This window comes from Ammospiza caudacuta, chromosome 5 (assembly GCF_027887145.1).
Source record: "Ammospiza caudacuta isolate bAmmCau1 chromosome 5, bAmmCau1.pri, whole genome shotgun sequence".
In the NCBI taxonomy this organism is placed as follows: Eukaryota; Metazoa; Chordata; class Aves; order Passeriformes; family Passerellidae; genus Ammospiza; species Ammospiza caudacuta.
The window spans coordinates 77591551-77616645 of NC_080597.1; the positions used below are offsets into that span (position 1 = coordinate 77591551).

General features: G+C 48.9%; 1 protein-coding gene across 1 annotated transcript in view; it reads left to right on the top strand.

Moving 5' to 3' along the window:
- Positions 1–25095, top strand: part of SHANK3 (SH3 and multiple ankyrin repeat domains 3) — a 133522-nt gene that overhangs the window by 17066 nt on the left and 91361 nt on the right. Inside the window, exons 5-13 of the mRNA XM_058805981.1 lie at positions 3597–3800; positions 5497–5568; positions 9197–9305; positions 11693–11844; positions 12853–13020; positions 15383–15499; positions 16359–16436; positions 17658–17724; positions 24186–24540. Coding sequence (XP_058661964.1) covers positions 3597–3800; positions 5497–5568; positions 9197–9305; positions 11693–11844; positions 12853–13020; positions 15383–15499; positions 16359–16436; positions 17658–17724; positions 24186–24540 — 1322 coding nt within the window. The remainder of the gene's footprint in view (positions 1–3596; positions 3801–5496; positions 5569–9196; positions 9306–11692; positions 11845–12852; positions 13021–15382; positions 15500–16358; positions 16437–17657; positions 17725–24185; positions 24541–25095) is intronic.

The window sequence follows — 25095 nt, forward strand, 5'->3', positions numbered from 1 at the left end:
TTCCATAGGAATGTGCAGGATTCCAATTCAAGCTGGGAATTAATGGAAGGAAAATCCCAATTTTAACCAGGTAAAACGTGGATAGGAGGGAAAATTCCCCCTTTTTTCTCCAGCTCAGAATTCTGTATTTTTCCTGGGAATCTGACCATGGAGCTGGAGGTCGGAATTTCCTGGGAACGGCCCCTGGAAGCGTTGGACCAATCCCGGCAGGACTGATCCAGAGGGGAGTGGTTGGATAAGTTTATCAACATTCCCAGGATTTATTTGGCTTGGGATTCAAAGCTCTGGAGCGGACGCTTCCAGAGGATCCATGGAAAACAGGGATTGCCCTTCCATGGAAAACAGGGATAGCCCTTCCCTGGAAAACAGGGATACTCCTTCCATGGGATTTTGTCCCCTTGGAACATCCAGGGGGACACGAAGGGACGACAAGGAAAAGATGGAGCCACCAGTGAGAAAAGTTGGGAATTTTCGCTCCAGGATGGAGCAGTCGGTGAGTGCTGGATTTTCCAAAGAATTCCTGTGGGAATTCCCACCAGGATTGGAGGGATGGAGAGGGTGAGGAGGGAGGAATGTTGGCATTCTAAGTGGTGATTCCATAGGGAAAAAGGATTTTTGGGAAGGAGCCGCCTTCGTGACCTAAAGAGCAGTGAACGGATCCGGGATTTTCCATGGAAAACCGGTAAATCCAGGAAAGAATTCCTGGAGAATTTGAACTGTTGGGTTTTCCTGGGAATGTGGTGGCCAAATGGGTTTGGAATGTTGAACAGGATTGGATATAAAGGATGGGAATTCTGAGAAATTCCCGATTTGGAAATTTCAATTTGGGTTGAATTAAAAGTTCCAGAGCAGCCACTTCCAGAGGCTCCTGCTGGAACTGAATTCCAAGAATTTCTGGGAGGGCTGGAACAGCTCCAGGGGGAAGGGAAGGAGCTTGGAATGGGAGAAATTCCCAAGGATGAGTTGTGGATTTTTTTGGGAAAGCACTGAGGAAAGGAGGGAGAACATTCCAAGGTTAAGGTGTTCAAAATTTGGGAAGGAATTCTGGGAAGAAGGAGACACGAGGGCAAAGATCCAGCAGATCCTGGAATTCCTGAGGGATCAGGAAAGATCCTGGAAAAATGCTGGAAAAGTGAGGCAAGGGTGCTGCTTCCCAAGGGAAAATTCCAGCCTCAATCTGTTGGATCAGGAGCTGCCAGAAATGGACTGGGATGGCTTTTCCAGGGAATTGTGGTGTTTCCTTGAAATTCCTGACGGTTTTCCTTGTGGGGAACCTTTATCCCAGAAAACTGATGGAGCAAATCCCATGGGAAGCGCTGGGTGGGATGGGGGGAGTGAATTCCCTGGAAACATTCCAAGATTTTGGGGACTTTGGGAATATTGGGATGGCCGGGGCTGTCAGTGCTGCAGCAAGTTTGGAATTCTGGGATTTTTGGACGGAGCTTTGAACCATGAATCACCGGATGGGATTTTGGGCTTGGGTTTTGTGGCATGACACAACATCCAACGCCCTTCCCGATGGATCGACCCATGATTCACTGGAAAATCCCAAATCCTTTGTTTTTCTGGCTCCAGGAACTCCAGGTGCTTCCTGGATCCTCCCTCTCGCCCTTATCCCATTTTTTTGCTGGAAGTGGCTTCTCCAATCATGGAATTAAACTCCAGGAATGGCAGGGCCAGAATTTTCCTCAGGAGATGATCTAAGCCCCCAAATTCCTGCTTTTTTTTTCCCAGCTGGCTCCACAAACTGGTCCCAGTTTGACTTTGGAGGATGGAAAAAAAATCCTATGGATTCCTCCTCTCCTCCAGGATTGCTTTTCCCTGGATATCCAAAAATCCCAACTCCTTCCCAGGATTGTGGTCAGGAATGATGGGAATGGTGACATCCAGCCTGACCCAAGGTGGGATTCCAGGTGGGAATTCCCATGGATATTCCCAATCCTGTGGCTCTGATCCCTTCTCCTGCCAACCCACAGAAATTCAGGAGAATCCTGTGGGATTTTCCACCCTGTGGGAATGGGAATGCTGCTGGGATGGCATGGAAGGAGTAATCGGGAAGAAAACCAAGATCCTGGGAGAAATCCAAAGAGAATCCTTGGAAAAAAGCCGGGAAGGTGCCCTGGGCCTGGATTGGGGCTGGAACTGTGGCCTGGCTTTAGGAAGAACGATGTCAGGATCCACGTTGGGATCCATTCCTGGATCCATGTTGGGATCCATTCCCAGATCCATGTCAGGATCCATGCCTGGATCCATTCCCAAACCATGTCAGGATCCATGTTGGAATCCATTTCTGAATCCATGTTGGGATCCATGTTGGAATCCATTCTGGAATCAGTGTTGGGATCCAATTTGGGATCCATACCTGGATCCATTCCCAAATCCATGTTTGGATCCACGTCCAGATCCGTGCCCGGAGTGTGACAACTCCTTAGGGACGGACGCGGATCCATCGTCCTTTGTTTGTCCTATGAAAAATATCAGGAAAACTTGGGAGTTCTTAATTTCCCATAGCTCTGCCCCCTCCAAAACCCCCAAACCCCAACTCCTCCCTTTCCCTCCTTTATTCCCCCATTCCCTGGAGAACCTGGAGAACTCCCTTTTTCTCCCCGTTTCCCTTTGGAATTCACAGTGGGAATACCCAATTTTTTGGGGGGCTTTTAATAATTTATCCATAAAAACGTGGGAATTCTTCATTTCTCATAGCTCTGTGCCCCACAAACCCCAACACCCCCTTTTTGCTCCCTTTTCCTCCATTCCCCTGGAGAACTCCTTGGATTCCTGTTTTATCCTTCTCTTTCCCTATGGATTTCCCTTTGAGGTCCACAGTGGGAACACCCAATTTTTAATTATTTTAATTTAAAAAAATCAGGAAAACTTGGGAATTCTGTATTTCCCATAGCTCTGCGCCCCCCCAAATCCCCCAAACCCCAACTCCCCCCTTTTCCTCTCTCATTCCCCCATTCCCTGGAGAACCTGGTGGATTCCCATTTTCTCCCCCGATTTCCCTATGGATTTCCCTTTGGAATTCGCAGTGGGAACACCCAATTTTTTGGAATTTTTAAAATAATTTTTTTCCATAAAACCTCAGGAATCCCTCATTTCCAATAGCGCTGCCCTCTCCAAACCCAAACTCCCCCTTTCCCTCCCTCATTCTCCTATCCCCTGGAGAACCTGGTGAATTCCCTTTTTCTCCATGTTTCCCTTTGGAATTCACAGTGGAAACAGCTAAATTTTTTTGGGTCTTTTAATAATTTATCCATAAAAACTTGGGAATTCTCCATTTCCCATAGCTCTGCCCTCTCCAAACCCCAACTCCCTCATTCCCCCATTCCCTGGAGAACCTGGTGGATTCCCGTTTTCTCCTTCTGTTTCCCTATGTATTTCCCTTTGGAATTCACAGTGGGAACATCCAAATTTTTTGGTTTTTAAAAAATAATTTATCCATAAAACCTTGGGAATTCCTAATTTCCTATAGCTCTGCACTCTCCAAACCCCATTGCTCCTTTCCCTCCCTCTTTCCCCAATGTTCCCGATGAACGCCCCGTCCCGTTCCCGGTATTTCCCCGCGCTGACGCGGCGTTCCGTGCCGCCCCCAGAAGTGTCTGCGGCTGAACCCCGACGTGCCGGTGTGGGTGTCCAAGCAGCGCATCCTGTGCACGCTCAACCACAGCCTCAAGGATGTGCTCAACTACGGCCTCTTCCAGCCCGCCTTCAACGGCCGCGCCGGGAAATTCCTGGACGAGGAGCGGCTGCTGCGGGAATACCCCCTGAACCCCGACACGCCCGTGCCCTACCTGGAGGTGACAGCGCGGATGGGGGCTGGGGGCTGGGGGATTTGCTTAATTTAGATTATTTTTATTTTATTTTATTTTATTTTATTTTATTTTATCTTATTTTATCTTATTTTATCTTATTTTATTTTATTTTATTATGCTATGTTATTTTATGCTTTGTTATTTTATTTTGGTTTTTTTCATATTTTATTTTATTTTATTTTATTTTATTTTATCTTATTTTATTTTATTTTATTTTATTTTGTTATGCTATGTTATTTTAGGCTATGTTATTTTATTTTATTTTATTTTATTTTATTTAGCTTTATTTTATTTTATTCCTTTATTTTGTTTTATTTTATTTTTATTTAATTTCATGTTATTATATTTATTTTATTTTATTCATTTTTTTACTTTTATTTTATTTTGCTTAATTTCATTTTATTTTACATTTCAAAATATTTTATTTTATGCTATATGATTTTATGCTATTTTATTTTGTTTTGTTTTGTTATTTTATTTTGGGGTTTTTTATTTTATTTTGTTTCATTTCATTTTATATTTCAAAATATTTTATTTTGTTTTATTTTATTTGACATGGTTTTATATTGTTTTGATTTATTTTGTCTTATTTTATTTTCGGTTTATGTTACTTTACTATTTAAAATATTTTATTTTGTTTTATTTAATTTCATTTTGGTTTATATTGTTCTGCTTTATTTTGTCTTATTTTATTTTTGCTCTAGTTCATTTCACTTTCCTTTGTTTATTTTGTTTTGTTTTATTGTATTATTTTATTTTGGTTTTTTATTTTATTTTGTTTTAATTTAATTTTATGTTATTTTATATTGTTTTACTTTAAATTTTTTATTTTATTTTGTTTTATTTGCATTTAGTTTTGTTTAATTTTCTGTTATTATATATTTTTACATTTTGTTATATATATCTCTTATCTTTGTATGTTTCTTATCTCTTCTCTCTTATCTTTCTCATTTATATTAATTTATCTCTTTTCCCTTATCGCAAATTCATTTATCTGTTATCTCTTATCTCTCCTCTTTTATCTCTGTTTATCACATTTTATCTCCATTTATTAGTGATCTTTTATTTTAAGCTTCATATCTTTATATCTTATCTCTTATCTCCATTTAACTATCTCTTATCTTTGTATACCCCTTATCTCTTATCTTTATCTTATATTTTCTTTTATATATTATCTCATATCAAGTTAAATAAATTTACATCAAATCTCTTATCTCTGTTTATCTGTTGTCTCTTTTCTTGGTATGTCTCTTATCTCTTCTCCCTCCTCTTTATCTCAAATTCATTTATCTCTTATATCAACTCTCTTATCTCTGTTTATATCTTATCTTTCCCTCTTATCTCTTATCCATGGTCTTTATCTCATATTCATCTATCTCTCATCTCCTTTTATCTCTCATCCCTTATCTAATATTATTTTATCTCTTACATTTTATCTCTCCTCTTTTATCTGTGCTTATCTCTTATCTCTTGTCTCCTATCTTTCCCTCTTACATTTGCATGTCTGTTTTCTCTTGTCTTTACTTTTATCTCATATTTATTCATCTCTTATCTCTCATCACTTATCTTTTTATCTCTTAACTCTTATATTTATTTAACTGTTATCTGTTATCTCTTATTTATCTGTTATCTATCAGAAGATATTAATCTCTTATCTCTTATCATCCTCTTACCTCGGCAGTTCCGCTACAAGCGCCGCGTGTATTCGCAGCCCCTGTTGGACGACAAGCAGTTCGCCAAGCTGCACACCAAGGTGAGCCCCAGCCCCTCGCAATTCCCGTGGAATTCCCATGGAAAAACCCCGGGACACCCCCGGGAAACCCCTCCGGCCTGGAATTCCGGGATGTCCCAAGGAATCCAAACCTGAAATTAAAGCGGCACCGAAACCGGAGTGGGAGTGGTGGTGAGCCCAAAATTCCCATGGAATTCACCTGGAAAATCCTGGGAAATCCCTACGGCCTCGGAATTCCGAGATATCCTAAGGAATCCCAGCGTTCCTGGTGCCAAAACCGGGCATAGGAGCAGTTGGAGAGATTTCCTCCGATTTTATTCCATGGGGTGGGATTGAGCAGGAAGAGTGTTCGTGGGGTGATGAAATCCGGGATCACGGATTTATCTTCCTTCTCCTTTTTCCCTTTTCCTTTGGCGACTTGTCCCAAGCCTGTGGAATTTTGGGAAGGAGCTTTCCCTTTTCTCCCTTTTCCCTCCTTTTTTCCCTCCTTTTTTCCCTCCTTTTTTTCCTCCTTTTTTTTCCTCCGTTTTTTCCTCCTTTTTTCCTCCTTGTTTTCCTCCTTTTTTTTTTCTCTTTTTTTTTTTTCTCTTTTTTTTTCCTTTTTTTTCTCTTCTTTTTTCTCTTTTTTCTCTCTTTTTTTTTTCTCTTTTTTCTCTCTTTTTTCTCTCTTTTTTTCTCTTTTTTTTTTCTCCCTTTTCTCCTTTTTCTCTTTTTTCTTTTTTCTCTTTTATTCTCTTTTTTTCTCTTTTTTTGCCCTTTTTCCCCCTTTTTGGCTTTTTTCCCCCCCTTTTCCCCCCTTTTTCCCATTTCCCTTTTCCTTGGGCTGCTGCCTTTCCAGAACCTGTGGGGTTTTGTGGCATTCCTTGGCCTTTTCCAGTCCCTTGGATATTTGGGGATGCCGGGTGGGAGCCAAAGGGCCAATTCCGGCCAATCCATCCTCGTTCCGTGCCCGTTGGAGCGATGCCGGCGCAGCGGGCACGGATCGACCTTCCCCGGGAAAAGCTGGGACTGGAGCAGCTCCCGGGAAAAAAGGCTGGGATTGGAGCTGGATCCAGAGGGAGCGGGAGCAGGGATGGGATCCTGGCTGGCACGGGGACACCGGGACACCCGGAGAGCCTCGGGAACGGTACCGGATCCGGGGAATATCGGGATAACGGGCAGGGGTCATTCCCAGAATGGGGTCATCCAGGGAACGGCTGGAATTCAGCACAGGGATTCCATGGGAACATCAGGATAACGGGCAGGGATCGTTCCTGGAGCTGGGAATGGGGCTGGAATTCAGCACGGGGATTCCCTGAGAATATTGGGATAATGGGCAGGGATCATTCCCGGAATGGGGTCATCCAGGGAATGGCTGGAATTCAGCGCAGAGATTTCTTGGGAATATTGGGATAACGGGCAGGGATCATTCCCTCAGCTGGGAATGGGGCTGGAATTCAGCACGGGGATTCCATGGGAACATCGGGGTAACAGGCAGGGATCATTCCTGGAGCTGAGGATCATTCCCTGAGTCGGGAATGGGGCTGGGATTCAGCACAGAGATTCCCTGGGAATATTGGGATAATGGGCAGGGATCATTCCCGGAATGGGGTCATCCAGGGAACAGCTGGAATTCAGCATGGAGATTCCGTGAGGTTTGGGAGCTGGGGAATTCTGGTTTCAATTCCTATGGAATTCCAGTTTCAGTTTCTGGGAATTTCTCCTTCAAATTCGGGGAATTTCTGCTTCAGATTCTGGGGAATTCTGTTTCAGCTCCTGGGAATTCCTGCTTTGGTTTTTGGGGAATTCTGTCTTTGGTTTCTGGGAGTTCCTGCTTTGGTTTTTGGGGAAATTCTGCTTCAGTTTCTGGGAATTTTTTCCTTCAATTTCTGAGAATTCTTGCTTTGGTTTTTTTGAGAATTCCTGCTTCAGTTTTTTGGGAAATCCCTGCTGTGGTTTCTGTGGGTCTCTGCTTCAAATCCTGGGAATTTCTGTTTCGGTTCCTGAGAATTTCGGCTTCAGTTTCTGGGAATTCCTGCCTCAGCTCCTGGAAGGGTGGGGGTTTATCCTTCAATCCTTCAAATCCAGAGAATTCCTGCTTCAGTTTCTAGGAATTCCTGCTCTTCCATGTGTTTAATATTGAGGTTTTCCTTGGAAAAGTAGAGGCGCTGCCTCTGTGTCCCGGGGTGGGGCTTTCCTGGGATTTGTGGCTCTGTCCGGTTCCTCGGGCAGGGAAATGTTGGATTTTCTGGGATTCAAAGGGATGGACAGGATTCCTTGGAAAAGAGAGATTGGGGTGGGATTTTGGGAAGGAATTCCTGGCTGGGCTGGCATTGCCAGAGCAGCTGGGGCTGCCCCTGCATCCCTGGAATATCCAAGGAAAGGTTGGATCAGCCTGGGATGGTGGGATTGGAATGGGATGGGGTTGAAGGTCCCTTCCCACCCAAACCGTTCCAGGATTTTGGGATCAAGGAAGCTCAGAATCCGTTCTGAGGGATTTTTATGGAAGCTGGGGATGGAAAAGGGAAGGGAGACCCTTCCTGGAGTCCCTGCCCTTGGAATGGGACAGGATCAGGATGGGATCTGAGGTTCCTTCCCACCCAAACCATTCCAGGATTCCCGGTGCCGTGGCCCTGGAGATTCCCACTGGGAGGAGATGCGCAATTCCAGAGGCTCCGCGTTGTCCTGACGTGGCAGCAAATCCATAATTCCCCGTTTCTGTGGGATCAATGAATCCATTTGCTGCTGCCTGGCAGCGGGAGGCGGATCCATGGATTTGCTTCGGCCTCTCCTGGCTCCAAGGGCACGGCCGGCCTGAATTCCAGCTCTTGGGATTTTCCAGGACTTTTCCCAGATTTCAATAAGCTCCCAAAAAAATCCTCCAATGAAAAGTCTGGAAATCTGAGAATGTGGGAGCTGGGACTTTCCCCCCGGAGCTATTCCTGCCTCTGCAATTCCTGGAATCCGGGAATTTAATAATAGCTTCATCCAGCCAGACCAAAAATAGGAAATATCCCAATGATTTGGGAATTTGAGGTGAATCTTTGGGAATTCTGGCTTGAAGGAACAAAATTCTGATCCCAAAATTTGGGATAGAGGGGAGGCACTGGGAGCCTGGATTCCCATGCGATGATCCGGCAGTTCCAAGGAATCTTCAGCTGCCTCATCCCTGGAATTGTTGGAATAACCTGGGATGGTGGGAGAAGTCCATGCCCTTGGAATGGGATGGGATTTCAGCTCTCATCCCACCCAAACCATTCCAGAATTCCCAGATTCCCTTCCAAACCTTTTCCTCATCCCACTTGGCATTTCCAAGGTTCTTTCCCAACTTTCCAACTGGAAGTCATCCGAATAAACAAGGAAACACAGCATTTCTGGGATTCATTCCTCCTAAAAATGATCATTTTCCCATATGGAATTAAGGTGGGAAATGTTGGAATTGAAATTTTTTCCTTGGATGTAAAATCCGGCTTCACCTTCTCCATTTCCTTGGAGCTTTTCCCAAATTTTCCCCTCAGTTCCTGAGATTTCCACGTGGATTTGTGTCCCATCCTGACAGAATTCCGTCCTGTTATCCCGATTTTCCTTGGATTTTTGAGATGGGGATGTTTCCCCAGTGTCTTTTCCCGGAATTTCAGGATGTTAACGCTGCGGTTTTTCCCAAATCCAGGCAAACCTGAAGAAATTCATGGAATACGTGCAGATGCTGAACTCGGAGAAGGTTTGCCGGCTGCTGGAAAAGGGGCTGGATCCCAACTTCCATGATCCCGACACCGGAGGTCAGTTCCATCTTTACCTCGGGATTCAGGAGTTCTTCCCAGAAGGAATCAGCTCAACATTCCCAATTCCTTCCCAGAATTCCTCCAGGCTTTCCTCTGGAATTTTTCCCGCTCTATCCCAGTTGTTTTTTGGGGTTTTATGGTGCAATTCCTGCTTTTCAGGGGATTTTAGCAATGTGGCATTCCTTAGGAATAGCTCTTCCCAATCCCTTTTGGGGTTCACTGTGATACGATCCCACATTTCTCCTCTTGGAATATTTTCCCTTCCCATTTCCATTTCCTATCCCACCCACTGTTGGATGAATGGATGGGAATCTCTCAGAAATTCCTGGATTGGGATCTTTGGGGGTTTTTGGGAATGTTGGTTGGCTTCCCATGCATTTTCCAGGAAGTCTGGGCTGGATGCTGGAAGAGCAGGGTGGGAATGAGCTGGGAATGAGCCAGCACTTCTCCTTTTGGAATTTTAGGAGTGGATCCTTGGGGATCCCATTAAAATCTCCGCATGGAAAATTGGAAAATCCTGCTTGGAAAGATGGTTTCTTACAGGATTTAATCCCACAAATGCTCTGGGAATAACTGGGAAGAGCCATAAAATCCTCTCAGCTTCCTGGGACACTCTGAGCTGATCCCATGGATTCCAAACTTTGGGAATCTTCATTTCAATGGATTTTGGGAAAGGTTTTAAGCTGTGCCGAGGATTTATTCCCATTTTCCAAGCTCTTCTTGGATGGAAAAATACAGGAAAATCCACCTTGGGGAGCAATTCCAGCCCTGTTTGAGGCTGTTCCCATTTTGCAGTTGCTGGGAAGATATTGAAGATATTCCAGGAAAGATTCCCGGGATTTGAAAGGGATGAAAAAGCCAAAAAAATTCACAGTTGCTACCTGTGGGGACATTGAAAAAGTGGGAATGAAAAAAGCTCCGGATCCGGGATAAGTTTCCGTTGTTCTGGAATGAAAGCCAAACCCCAGGGATGATTTTGCTGGAGAAAAGAGGGAAGAAGAAATCCTTGGATGTTTAACGAGGGATATTTAATGAGGGACAGCGGGAGAGGGAGAGGAGCCCAGGGAAACGTTGGAATTACAAAGGAGGATTCAAAATCCCTGAAATGATGTGGGGGAAAAATTGCTGCGGGAATTGGGAATGGGGGAGGGAAAGGGACGTGGAGCCAGGCTTGGAAAACTGGGAGTGTTCACCTGGAGCAGGGAAGGCTCCAGGGAGAGCTGAGAGCCCCTGGCAGGGCCTGCAGGGGCTCCAGCAGAGCTGCAGAGGGACTGGGGACAAGGCCTGCAGGGACAGCACACAGGGAATGGCTCCCACTGCCAGAGGGCAGCCATGGGTGGCATCTTGGCAATGAGGAATTCCTGCCTGGGCTGGCATTGCCACAGCAGCTGGGGCTGCCCCTGATCCCTGCAGTGCCCAAGGAAAGGTTGGAGCAGCCTGGGGTGGTGGGATTGTCCCTGCCCTTGTAATGGGATGGGAATGATCCCAGGGATAGGGATGAGATGACCTTGGAGTGTCCCTTCTCCAAATCATGGAATTATTGAGTTTGGGAAAGAATTCCAATGTACCAAGTGCAAGCTGGGCCCAATCCCCACCAGAGCCCTGAGTGCCACCTCCAGGAATTCCTTGGACACCTCCAGGGATGGGCACTCCAAAGCTCCCTGGGCAGCCCCTGCCAAGGCCTGAGCCCCTTTCCAATCTGGATCCCGGGCATTCCTTAATTCCCTCATTAATTCCAGGCCCTTTCTCCATGATTTCCTGCCGGGACAAACTGGCCATGGACACGGAATTCCAGACTTTCCTTCTCCCTTTTGTATCCATAGGGTTTCCAGACCCAATCCTGTAGCATTCCTTAAATTACACAATTCCCACTCTGCTCTGGGAATCCCATCTGCATCCCAAGGGAATGAGGGAATCCTGGAATTCTTGGGATTCCCAGCAGGATCTGTGGGATTCGTAGCAGCAACCCCAGGGAAAGCTGGGAGCATCCAGAGGCTTCTCCTGATTGGAATCCACCCCTTTTCCCAGGATGAGGATTTTTCCATTGGTAGCACCAGATCTGGGAATTCCCAAGGGGCCAAGAAGAACCTATGGTTTCCCAGATCCCATTCCCGAGATATTTTGGCTGCTCTGCTGTTGTTGCCTAATCCTGGAATTTTCCATCCAATTCCCACTCCCGCTGCTCAGGAGATCCTTAGGAATACCTGGGAGGGAGCAGCTCCCAAATTTGACCCTCATTCCCATTCCAATGGATCCGATCCCAAACCCCGAGGAGATCTCGGTGGGCACTTCCAGCTGGAAGTGAGATCCACATTCCAGTGGATCCCATGGGGAGACATTCCCGTGGATGTGCCGGGCATTCCATGGATGTCCCTCATTCCCAGAGTGCCCGCTGACGGCGGCGGCGCAGCTGGAGCTCAGCGCTGAGATGATCAAGGCGCTCCGGAACGGCGGAGCCCACCTGGACTTCCGCACCCGCGAGGGAATGACGGCGCTGCACAAAGCCGTGAGGTGTCGGAATCACGCGGCCCTGCTGGTCAGTGCCAGGGCTTTCCATCTGCATTCCACCTTTTCCTCTCCCTTTTCCTTTCCCTTTTCCTTTCCCTTTTCCTTTCCCTTTTCCTTCCCCTTTTCCTTCCCCTTTTCCCCTTTTCCCCTTTTCCCCTTTTCCCCTTTTCCCCTTTTCCCCTTCCCCTCCATCCCTCCTTCCCTCTCTACTTCTCTCCCTCCATCCCCTTTCGCAGATTTTCCTTTTCTCCTCTGCCCCTCCCTCCTTCTGCTCTTTCCCTCCCTTTTCCTCTCCCCTTCCCAGATTTTCCTTCCTTTTTTCCCTCCTTTTTCCCCCCTCCTTTTTCCCCCTCCTTTTATTCCCTCCTTTCCCCCCCCCTTTTTCCCCCCCCCCTTTTTCCCCCCTCCTTTTCTTCTCTCCCTCCCTCCCTCCCTCCCTCCCTCCCTCCCTCCCTCCCTCCCTCCCTCCCTCCCTCCCTCCCTCCCTCCTTTCCCCCATTTCCCTCCAGCCCTCTCCCCAGCCAATTCCCCACGGACATGAAGTGATTCCCTCATCCCAGCCCTTCCCAAAGGGACCATTCCCCCTTCCCAAGGGACCATCCCCTGCTTCCCTGGGACTGTTCCCCATTCCCAAGGGTGTGTTCCTGTTTCCAAGTGGATGTTCCCGTTCACACGTGACCATTCCCTTTTTTCACGGGAGCATTCCCCATTTCCCGAGGGACCCTTCCCCATTCCCAAGGGACCATTCCCTGTTTCCATGGGACCGCTCTCCATTCCCAAGGGACCGTTCCCTGTTTCCCAAGGGACCATTTCCCATTCCCAAGGGACCGTTTCCCATTCCCAATGGGATGTTCCCATTCCCAAGGGACCATTCCCTGTTTCCCAAGGAGCTGTTCCCCATTTCCAAGGGGATATTCCCTGTTCCCAAGGGACCGTTTCCCATTCCCAAGGGACCGTTCCCATTTCCAAGGGGATGTTCCCTGTTCCCAAGGGACCATTCCCGTTCCCACGGGGCCGTTCCCTGTTTCCCGGGCAGACGCTGCTGGATCTGGGAGCGTCCCCGGATTACAAGGACAGCCGGGGGCTGACGCCGCTGTACCACAGTGCCATGGTGGGGGGGGACCCCTACTGCTGCGAGCTGCTGCTGCACGACTACGCCCGCCTGGGCTGCGTGGACGAGAACGGCTGGCAGGAGATACACCAGGTGCCACGGGATCCGCGGGGATGGGATCCGACCACGGGAATGTTCTCCCGGTGCTCATGGATGGGGTGGTTCCATCCCTGGGGTTGAGGGCTGAACTATGGGAATGTTCTCCTGGTGCCATGGATGGAGATCTGCCAGGTGCAACAGGATCCACAGGGATGGGATCCGCAGGGACGGGATACGGACACGGGAATGTTCTCCTGGTGCTCATGGATGGGATCATTCCATGCCTGAGGTTTAGGCCTGGGCTGAGTGAATGTTCTCCTGGTGCCCATGGATGGAGATCCATCAGATGTGATAGGATCCACAGGGATGGGATCCGAGGGGATGGGATCCACGAGGGACAGGACACAGCCACCGGAATGTTCCCCTTGTGCTCATGGATGAGATCATTCTATGCCTGAGGTTTTGGGCTGGGCTAAGTGAATGTTCTCCTGGTGCCAATGGATGGAGATCCACCAGGTGTGACGGGACCCACAGGGATGGGATCCAGCCACAGGAGTGTTCTCTTGGTACCCAAGGATGGGGTGGTTCCAACCCTGGGGTTGAGGGCTGGACTGTGGGAATGTTCTCCTGGTGCCCATGGATAAAGATCCACCAGGTGAAAGGAGATCCATGGGAATGGGATCCAGCCACGGCAATGTTCTCCCAGTGCTCCTGGATGGGATCATTCCATGCCTAAGGTTTAGGTTTGGGCTGCTGGAATGTTGTCCTGGTGCCATGGATGGAGATCCGCCAGGCGCAATGGGATCCATGGGGATGGGATCCAGCTGTGGGAATGTTCTCCTGGTGCTCATGGATGGGGTGGTTCCATCCCTAGGATTGAGGGCTGAACTATGGGAATGTTCTCCTGGTGCCACGGATGGAGATCCACCAGGTGTGACAGGATCCACAGGGATGGGATCCGAGGGGATGGGGTCCACAAGGGACAGGATACAGCCATGGGAATGTTCTCCTGGTGCCAATGGATGGAGATTCACCAGGTGTGACAGGATCCATGGGGGTGGGATCCAGCCACAGGAATGTTCTTCTGATACCCATGGATGATGTGATTCCATCCCTGGGTTGGGGTTTGGAGTCTGGGAATGTTCTCCTGGTGCCCATGGATGGAGATCCACCAGGGGTGACGGGATCCATGGGGATAGGATCCAGCCTTGGGGATGTTCTTCTGCTGCCCATGGATGGGATCATTCCATGCCTGAGGTTTAGGGCTGGGCTGAGAGAATGTTCTCCTGGTGCCCATGGATAGAGATCCACCAGGTGTGATGGGATCTATGGGGAGGGCATCCAAAGGGATGAGATCCGGCCATGGGAATGTTCTCCTGGTACTCACAGATGGGGTGGTTCCATCCCTGGGGTTAGGGATTGGATTCTAGGAATGTTCTCCTGGTGCCAATGGATGGAGATCCACCTGGTGGCATGGAATCCACCAGGAGGGACAGGTTCCACAGGGATGGGATTCAACCATGGGAATATTCTTCTGGGGAGAACATGGATGGGGTGTTTCCATTGCTGGGATTGAGGACTGGATTCTGGGAATGTTCTCCCAGTGCCATGGATGGAGATCCACCAGGTGGAACAGGGACCACAGGGATGGGAATGCCATCCTGGTACCCATGGAAGGGATCATTCTATTCCTGGAGTTGAGGGCTGGACTCTGGGAATGCTGTCCATGGGTGGGGTTGTCCCATCTCTGGGATTGATGGCTGCTCTGCCTCCATCCCAGATTTTCTGGCCTCTCCCCGTGTTTGGGACCTTCCCAAAGGATGGCTGGCTCCAAGGAGAACACTTTGGGATCTCGGATCCAAATCCCAGTTGTGCCTATCGCTGTTTTCCACGTGGAACCCCCTTTCTCTAAGGGGACTTGGAGAAACACTTGGATCAGGAGTCAGGAATCCCAAGCTTTGTGCTTCCCAATCCTTTGGGAGAAGGAGGGATGGGATCCCACTGGAATATCTCCCACAACACCCAGCTGGGGATAGGAAATCCAGGGATGTGTCCTGTGATCCCAATTTATGGATCCAACCCTCCCTTCTGCCTCCATCCTCCTTGGCTGATCCCTGAATCCTGGGATGGACATCCAAAGGAGAGCATCCCAATTTTCCAGAGATTCAGGGTGCTGAGTTCATCCCGAGCCACCACCCAGTTGGAGGAGCCTCCGGATCTGGGGTGATCCAAACGTTTCCCGTTGATCCAGAGCTGATTTATTCCATGGGTGTCCAGGTGGAGCTGTGAGCAGCCACACCCATTCCCACAGAATGGACGATTCCCTGACTGAATCCAGCGGAGGATTTTTTTGGGGGAGGATCCCTCTGGCTCCCGCCGCTCCCTGATTCCCGCTTTTCCGTGTTTTCCGGAGCAGGCCTGTCGCTACGGGCACGTGCAGCACCTGGAGCACCTCCTGTTCTACGGAGCTGACATGACGGCGCAGAACGCCTCAGGAAACACCGCCCTGCACATCTGCGCCCTCTACAACCAGGTGGGATGGGGACGGGGACAGGGGACATCACAGGGGAGGTGGCACCAGCCCGGGGCGCTCCTGGATCTCACCATTCCCAAATCCAGAGGGTGGAATCTATCCCTGTCCTGGGATGAGGCTGTTTCTCCTTGGAGCCCCTGATTTTGGGTTCCGCAGGAGAACATCCTGTGGTGGAATCTGTGGGATTTGGGGACAGGGGACACCGCAGGGGAGGTGGCACCCGCACGGGACACCAAGAGCAAACTCCTGGCTCACCATTCCCAAATCCAGAGGATGAAATCCATTCCTGTCTTCGGATTAAGATGTTTGAGGCTGTTTCTCCTCATAGCTCCAGAGTTTGGGTTCCGGGGTTGAATCTGTGGGATTTGGGGACAGGGGACATCATGGGGGAGGTGACACCACCCCTGGACCCTCCTAGATCTCCATTCCCAAATTCAGAGGTGGAATCTGTCCCTGCCCTTGGATGAGGCTGTTCCTCCTTGGAGCCCCAGCCTGATTTGGGATGTCCCAAGAGAACATTCCGTGGTTTAATCCATCCCATTCCCAAAATGTTTTGCTGGGACAGAATTGTTGGAAAAGGAGGAGAATCCTTGGAGAAGGAGAAGAATCCTTGGAAAAGGAGAGGAATCCTTGGAAAAGAGGCAGAATCCATGGAATTTGGATCTGGGTGTTCCCAAAGATCCCTTCTGACACAATCTGTGCTGGAATTCTGTGATTCCATAACTTGCTCCCTTTAGGATACCAAATCCTTAGGGAATGCTCATCCTCCTTCTTCCTGAAGAATTTCCTGGCTCTGTTGCTCCCAATCCTGGTCTAATTCCTGTTTTCCCTGTTTGTTTGCTTGTTTTTTTTTCCCCAGGAAAGCTGTGCCAGGGTTCTCCTCTTCCGAGGCGCCAGCAAGGAAATCCGGAATTACAACAGCCAGACGGCGTTCCAGGTGAGCACAACTCCCAGGAATCCCACAGAGCTTCCCGATGTTCCTGGGAATTTTGTCACATATCCTGGGATTTTTCCAGGTGGGATTTGTCCCACTGGGGCATGATTTGGGATGAGCATTCAGTGCTGGGGCAGGAGGGAGGGAAAAGCGCATGGAATTCCGGAAACAGGATGGGAATGTGGGGGTTTTGTGGGATATGGAAGTGGGAAGGGGAAGTTGATGTTTTTTGGGATGGGAATGTTTGGGATGGAGGGGAATCCTGGGAAAAGGGGCAGAATCCTTGGAAAAGGAGCAGAATGCTTGGAGGATTTGGGGATTTAGAGATTTGAGTGTTTGGGGATTTGAGGATTTAGGGATTTGGAGGTTTGAGGATTTGGGGATTTAGTGATTTGGAGGTTTAGGGATTTGGGGAAATGAGGAATCAGGGATTTGGAGAATTAGGAATTTTGGGACTTTGGGATTTGGAGATTTGAGGATTTAGGGACTTTGAGAATTGAGGACTTGGGGATTTGAGGACTTCAGGATTTGGGGACTTGGGAATTTGGGGACTCGAGGACCTGGGGTTTTGGGGACCTGAGGATCTGGAGATTTGGGAATTTGGGGATTTGGAGAATTGGGGATCTGGGGACTTGGGAATTTGAGGATTTGGGGAATCAAGGATTAGGGAATTTTGAGACTTGGGATTTGGGGACATGGAGACTTGAGGACTTCAGGATTTGGGGATTTGGGAATTTGGGGGATCGAGGACTTGAGGATTTGGGGATCTGAGAATTTGGAGATTTGGGAATTTGGCTGCTGGGAAGTTCCCTCCCATCAGGATCAGACTGCCCAGGGCATTCCTAATCCTTGGAAATGTCCCCAAATCGTTTTGATGTGGCCCTTGGGGACACGGTCAGTGACACATCCAGCTGGACTGGCTGATCCCAAACCTCTTCCAAATTCCACAATTTTACCCAGGATCCAAACCCAACACCCTGGGAGCATTCCAGGATTTGGGATTAATTTCTGCCTGGAATCTGGGAATTCCAGGGGACAGGGATTGTCCCCAAGTCAGGGCCACCCAAACCCTCTCCGGCCACTGTCGTGGGAAGGTGTTGGCGCCTCGGAATTCCCGGATGATCCGAGGCAGAAGAATCCTTGGCTTCCCCCACGGAAAGCAGCTGTTCCCATCCATATGGAAGCTCCGGAGCTGCTCATCCCGCTTTTCCGGCTCTTTTCCAGGTGGCCATCATTGCAGGGAATTTTGAGCTGGCGGAAATCATCAAAACCCACAAAGAGTCCGATGTTGGTGAGTTGGATTTTTCCTGGTTTTCCTGGTTTTCCCTTTTTTTTTTTTTTTCCTTTCCTGTGGATCCCAGTGATGGACTGGTGGGGGGGATTAATTGATTTTCCTGGTGTTGCATCCATGGATTTTTCCAGTGTTGCATCCATGGAAGCTGCTGCCACTTTGGATCTTGGAAGTGTCTGAGAGATTCCCATGGGATTCAGGCTGTTTTTCCAGCCTGGCTGACATTCCCAAGCTCTGGAATTATCCTGGATTTTCTCTGCTGTAAAATCCTGATTTTTCCTCTCTTTTTGCATCCCCGAGGGATTTCATTCCCAGCATCCTGGGATTTTGGGCAAGGAGGGAAAATCCTCTGGGAATAGGAGCACAGGTTGGATTTGCTTTTTTAAGGAATATTTTGGGAATTTTAGTCCTTTGGGTCACCTTTCCCATCCTTCCCCTGTCCCCATGGGAGAAATTCTATGGAAAAGTGTGTTTGGATCAGGAATAAAATCCACACTTGTTGCATTTCCATGGATTATCCTGAGGAATTTACGGATCCAGAGCTGCCGATGGAGGGAGCAGAGGGAATTCCCAGCACAAAGGAATGGAGCCATGGGATCAGCAGCTGGAAAAAAAATTCAGGGAAAAACTCCTGCCTGGGAGGGACTGACACAGAATTCCCAGAAAATTCCCTGTAGCTGCCCCTGTGTCCCTGGAATGTCCAGGGTTGGAGCAGCCTGGGATTGTGGGAAAGGGGTGGATTGGATGGGATTTAAGGTCCTTTCCCACCCAAATTCCTGGAATTTCATGAAAACACTGAAATGAAGGAAAACAGGGATCAGTTCTTCCGGAATTCGCAGCAGGAATTGAGCTTGGCTCAATCCCAAAAATCTTTTCCCCCATTATTTTTTTTCTCAGCTCCCTATTCCTGATAGCCAGAACTGGGAATTGGGGGTGGGATAGAAAAGTCGGGAAGGATTTTGGGAAGAGCCTGAGAATTCCTTTGCCAGCAAGGTCATGGAATTAATCCAAGAAAAAAGTTTGGGAACAAATGACCTCCAAAGGTCCGGCCTAAATTCCCCTTGGGATCTGCACCTGGGACTGAGCATCTCCGTGATTTTCCTTGGAAAACAAAAGCAGGAAAAGTAGCACGGAAAGCTGTCAGGAGCAATGGAAAGTCTGGGAATCAGCTCCGGATAAAAATTAGGTCAGGGAAGAATTCCAAACTAATTCCAACCTGAGCAGCAGGTCCAGATGGTCACGCCCACGGCCGGGAGCTTCCCAGGGTTTGGAAATTGGGTTTGGAAACTGGGATTTGGAAAAGTTAGGATTTGAAAATTGGGGTTTGGAAAAATGGGGTTTGGAAGTCGAGATGTGGAAATTGGGGTTGGAAGTCAGAGTTTGAAAATTGGAATGTGGAAATTATGGTTTGGAAATTGGGGTTTGGAAAAATTTGGTTTGGAAATTGGGGTTGGAACTTGGAATTTGGAAAAATTGGGGTTTGGGAATTTGGTTTGGGAATTGGGGTTTGGAAATCAGGGTTTGAAAATTGGGGTTGGAATTTGGGTTTGGGAATGGGGATTTGGAAGAATTGAGTTTGGAAAAAATTGGTTTGGAAAAATTTGGTTTGGAAATTGGGGTTTGGAAGTTCAACAGGAGCTGAGGAATTTTGTCGGAGCAGGGAACGGCTCCTGCTGGTGTCCTTTTCCCAGGGTTTTATGGGAATAAGGAAGGAATTTGGTGGGATTGGGGTTGGAATGATGCTCGTGGAGGGGTTTTCCTGTGTAATTCCCAGTGGGAAGCTGGGCTGGGTTGAGGTTGGATTTGGTGATCCCAGTGCAGAGGGAGAAAGGGTGGGAACTTCCCAGGAGAATTCCAGGCTCATCCACATTTTCCTTGGGATCTGGAGTCGGCAGGGCTGGAACTTCCTGTTCCCTCTTGTCCTGGGAATTCTCCAGTTTGGGAAATGATTTGGGAATTCTCCAGTCTGGAAAGTACCCTGAGAATTCTCCAGTTTGTGGGACAACTTGGGAATGCTCGAGTTTGGAAAATGCCATGGGAATTTTCCATTCCAGGAAATGTTGTGGGAATTCTCCAGTTTGGAACATTCCATGGGAATTTTCTGGTCTGGGCCATGCCCTGGAAATTCTGCAGGTTGGAAAGCGCTGTGGGAGTTTTCCAGTCTGGGATGTACTGTGGGAATTCTCCAGTTTGGAAAATGCCCTGGGAATTGTCTAGTGTGGGAAATGAGGGAATTCTCCAGCTTGGGAAACACTTTTTCCCTTTTCCCTTCTGGGCCATTCCAGGCTCCTTTCCCACTTCCCTCTGGAATTTTCCAGGATTAAAATGGAACCGTGGCCTGGAAGCGAGCAGACATTTGCACTCCTCGTGCTTTTCCATGAATATTTATTATCATGGAAGCAGCAAATCCAAACAAACCTCGGAGAGTTGATTGCGCTTCCCTTCCTCCAGCTGCCAGGAATTTTCGGGAGCCTCTGGAGCATCTCCAGGCTGAGAATTCCTCAGGGAGCTTTGGGTGTGTCCCGCTCCCCTCAGGGAGCGTCCAGGCCCCCTTGGAAAACAGGGATCCGTGTTTTCCTTTGGAAAACAGGGATCGGGCTGCTCCGAACGGCGCTGTCATGGTAACGGACGGGATTCGTTGTGCCGGGAGAAACTCTGTAAACAGACCTGGAATAAAGTCTGGGAAAGGTGTGGGAAGGAATATCCGGAGCTCATTGTGGGAATTGCTCCGAGTTTTGTTCCTTTGTCGTCTCCTTCCCAGGATTTTCCCACTGGGAATTGTGAATTCCGGAGGGTGGGATGAGGAAATATTCCATAGAACTGGAAATCTGGGAATGTCCTGGTCCTGGATCCTGGAGTTTGGACTTGGTGGTTCTTCTTCATCACCATCGTCATCACCACCACCATCATCTCTCCCTTCCCTGTTTTTCCCATTGGGAATTGCAGATTCCAGAGGGTGGGATGAGGAAATATTCCACAGAACTGGAAATCTGGGAATGTCCTGATTCTGGATCCTGGAATGCAGGATTGGTGATTCTTCATCACCATCACCATAATCTCTCCCTTTCCCTCCCTTTCTGTTCCTTTTCCCACTGGGAAATGTGGATTGAGGGGGATGGGATGAGGAAGTATTCCCTAGAACTGAGAATCTGGCAGGAGTGTGGGAATGTCCTGATTCTGGATCCTGGAGTTTGGACTTGGAGTTTTTTCATCTTCATCATCACCTCTCCCTTCCTGGCTTTTCCCATTGGGAACTGTGGATTCAGGAGGGTGGGATGAGGAAAACTTCCAAAGAACTGGGAATCTGGCAGGAGTTTGGGAATGTCCTGATTCCAGCACTTGGAATTCACACTCAGTGGTTCTTCATCATCATCATGATCATCATTGTGCTCACCCAGCCAGTCTGGAATTCCAGAATCCTGGGACCACTGAGGTTGGGAAAGAATTCCAAGGTCACTGAGTCCAAGTTGGGCCAAATCCCCACCAGAGTTCTGAGTGGAATTCCAGGAATTCCTTGAACACCTCCAGGGATGGCAACTCCAAAGCTCCCTGGGCAGCCTCTGCCAAGGCCTGACCATCCTTCCCATGGAAAAACGATCCCAAAAATCCAATCCCAACCTCGCCTGGCACAGCTTGAAGCTGCTCCCTCTTGGGAAGTTCTTCAGACAGGACTTTCACTTCCTGGATTTTTTCCAGGGATTTTCTGTAAGGAATGATGGAGTCCAAAATGAAACATTTCCTGGAGATGTGTCCCATGCCCGGGTGACACCCGGCCTTGGTGGGACATCCCTCTTCTGGTGGCACTTGGGGAACAGATCAGTGGTGGCTTTGCAGTCATTGGATTTCATTGTCTGGGAGGGCTTTTCCAACCCCTTTGGCTCCGAAATTCCATAATTTTAGTCTGACTTATCCATGGGGTATGGCCCTGAAATTCCATTCTTTTGTCCAACTTTCCCATTGGGATGGCTTTGGTGGGACATCCATCCTTCCTTGGGGATGCGGATCACTGTTGGCCTTGCAGTGGTTGGATTTCATTGTCTGGCAGGGCTTTTCCAACCCCTCTGGCTCCGAAATTCCATAGTTTTGGTCCAGCTTTCCCATTGGGATGGCCTTGGCTGGACATCCCTCCTTGCTGGTGGCAGTTGGGGACACGGATCTGTGGTGACCTTGCAGTCGTTGAGATTGATGGCCTTGGAGGGCTTTTCCAACCCCTCTGGCTCCGAAATTCCATAATTTTGTCCAGTTTTCCCGTTGGGAATGGCCGGATGTGGGCGCTGAGGGCAGAAGGTGCCGACAGGATCCGGGAAGCGCCGCTGACGCCGGGAGAAATTCCCACAGCCGAGGTTGGAACTCATCGGAGAACGAACGCCGGGCGTTGCCACGGCAACGGGAAGAGTTCCAGGAGCCTGAAATCCTCGGACTTTGAACCTCAAATATTCCTCGGGAAAATATTCCGAGCATGGCCATGCTCAGCCTGGGCTGCTCCTTCCCAATCCCAGGATTTTCTTTCTCCTGGCCTCGGAGCATCCTCAGGATTCACCTCTGCCATGGGAGCGGTGGCCTTGGAACGGCGGCTCTGGGAATATCCCAGATCTAGAGGGCAAGGAATTCCCTGCTCCTTGTCCCCTGTTCTGGCTCAGAGCAGGAGCAATCCATGTTTTTCCTGATGTTTTGGCACCAGGAATGGGCTGGATGCGGCCGATTCCGGATTTCCTGCTGGATTTTGTCACAGGCGCCGGACAAATTTTAGGGATGTTAAACTTTGGGATTGGAACGAGCTCATTGAACAAAATATTGTAAAATCCCATTTTCCTGGAAGTTTGGAGTGCAGGGGCCCCCCAGCTGAACTTCATCCCTTTCCGGAACATCTGGATCTGTTTTGTGGATCATGGAATTGTTTAGGCTGGAAAAGTCCTTTAAGACATTGAATCCAAGAATTCCCAGCACTTCCAAGTCCACCACTGATCCATGTCTCCAAATTCCATTGAAATTCTTCCAGGATGGAGATTCTACTCCTGGTCCCTCAGTGGAGCTGAAGTTTGCACTTCCAGGTGGATCCGGGAGGTCACTTTTTCCCGGTGTTCCCAAGGATTGGGAAGGAATTCAGGGCAGGGAGTCATTGGTGATTTATTCCATGTGTTGGATTTTCCCATCTTTCTCTTGGCACATCCCTGGAGCTATGGAATAAGGACTTGGGATAGGAGGAGCAGCTGGGATTTGCACAAGTGTCAATCCCAGTGGCAGCTGAATCTGGATTGCTGGGAATTCCACTGGTCCTGGCTTGGTCCATCAGAGCTTCCTGAGATGCCACTTCCAAACCTTTCCCAGTGCTGATCCATGGCTGGATCCCATGGATTTCCAGTGTTGGGAGAGGAACTGGGAGCAGGAGGAGACCATTCTCTTCTTCCCAAGCCAGCTCCACAGGAATTCCCACGGGAATTCTCAATCTTCTCCTCCACTCTCTTCCTACTTTTCCCACAGCCACATTCCCAAGACCTAATCCTGTATTCCCATTTTTTTGGCGTTTAGATTCCCACCTAATCCCATATTCCCTTTTTTTATTCCCCGTACCTTTCTGAGAAACTTCCAAACTTCTTCCCAACCCAACTCCACACCCATTCCTAACTTTCTTCTCCTGAGTGCCACACCTCCTCCACCCTATTCAATCTTTTCCCACAGCTCCCAACACCTAATCCCGTATTCCCATTTTTTGGGCCCGAGATTTCCATCTAATTCCATCTTCCAATTTTTCATTCCCAGTGCCTTTCTGAGAAACTCCCAACCTTCTTCCCAACCCAACTCCGAACCCATTCCCAACCTTCTCCTCCACCCTCTTCCATCTCTTCCCACAACTGCACTCCCAACACCTCATCCCATATTCCCAATTTTTTTAGTCCTTAGATTCCCCACCTAATCCTATATTCCCATTTTTTTCAGCCTAAGATTCCCACTTAATCCCACCCTTCTATTTTTCATTCCCAGTGCCTTTCTGAGAAACTCCCAACCTTCTTTCCAAAACCCAACTCCACACCCATTCCCAACCTTCTCCTCCACTATCTTCCAGATTTTCATACAACCGCACTTCCAACACCTAATCCCATATTCCCATCTTTTTTGGGTTTAGATTCCCACCTAATTCCATTTTCCAATTTTTTATCCCCATTGCCTTTCTGAGAAACTCCCAACCTTCTTCCCAACCCAACTCCAAACCCATTCCCAACCTTCTCCTCCACCCTCTTCCATCTCTTCCCACAACTGCATTCCCAACACCTAATCCTATATTCCCATTTTTTTCAGCCTGAGACTCCCACTTAATCCCATCCTTCTGTTTTTCATTCCCAGTGCCTTCCCGAGAAACTCCCAACCTTCTTCCCAAAACCCAACTCCACACCCTCCACTCTCTTACATCTTTTCCCACAACTCCCAACACCTAATCCCGCATTCCCATGTTTCGTTCCCAGTGCCTTTCCGAGAAACTCCCAGCTACACCAAGCGCCGCCGGCTCCTCGGCTCGGGCGGGTTGGCGTCGCCGCGCGTCCTGCAGCGCTCGGCCAGCGACAACAACCTGAAGGCCGAGAGCCGCGCCTCGTACTCGCCGGTGCCGTCCCTGCGGAGCCTTCCGCCCCAGCTCCTGGTCCAGATGCAGGAAGCGGCCGCTGGAATCGCAGGCCCTGGAATGGCGGGCGGGGACGGGAGCCTGGCCAGCTCGGGCAGCGCCCGCAGCGCCCACAGCCGCTCGCCCTCGCTGCAGCGCGTGCAGGAGGAGAGGGAGGCCGAGGTGCCCTCACTGCGCCGGAGCAGCCGCGGGAAAGCCAGGTATGGGATCGGGAACGGCATCCCGGGGAGTGGGATGGGGCGTGGGAGGGGTGAGAGGTGGGAATAGGATCCCATATATTGGGTTGGAATGTGGGGCGTGTTAGTGATGGGAATGGGATCCCATGGATTGGGTGTGGGAGGAATTAAAGCTGCAAATGGGATACCGTGGAATATTGGGTTGGAATGTGGGACGTGTTAGTGATGGGAATGGGATCCCATGGATTGGGTGTGGGAGGAATTAAAGCTGCAAATGGGGTACCGTGGAATATTGGGTTGGAATGTGGGACGTGTTAGTGATGGGAATGGGATGCTGTGGATTGGGAGAGTGTGAAAGGAATTAGATGGAGTTAAGAATGCAATCCCATGGATTGAGGCGGTGTGGAAAGAATTAGAACTGGGAATGGATCCCATGGATTGGGGGGTGTGGGAGGGGTTAGTGATGGGAATGGGATTCCATGGATTGGGAGAATGTGAAAGGAATTAGGTGAAGTTAAGAATGAGATCCCAGGGTTCGAGTTGGAATGTGGGAGGAGCTAAAGATGGGAATGCATCCTG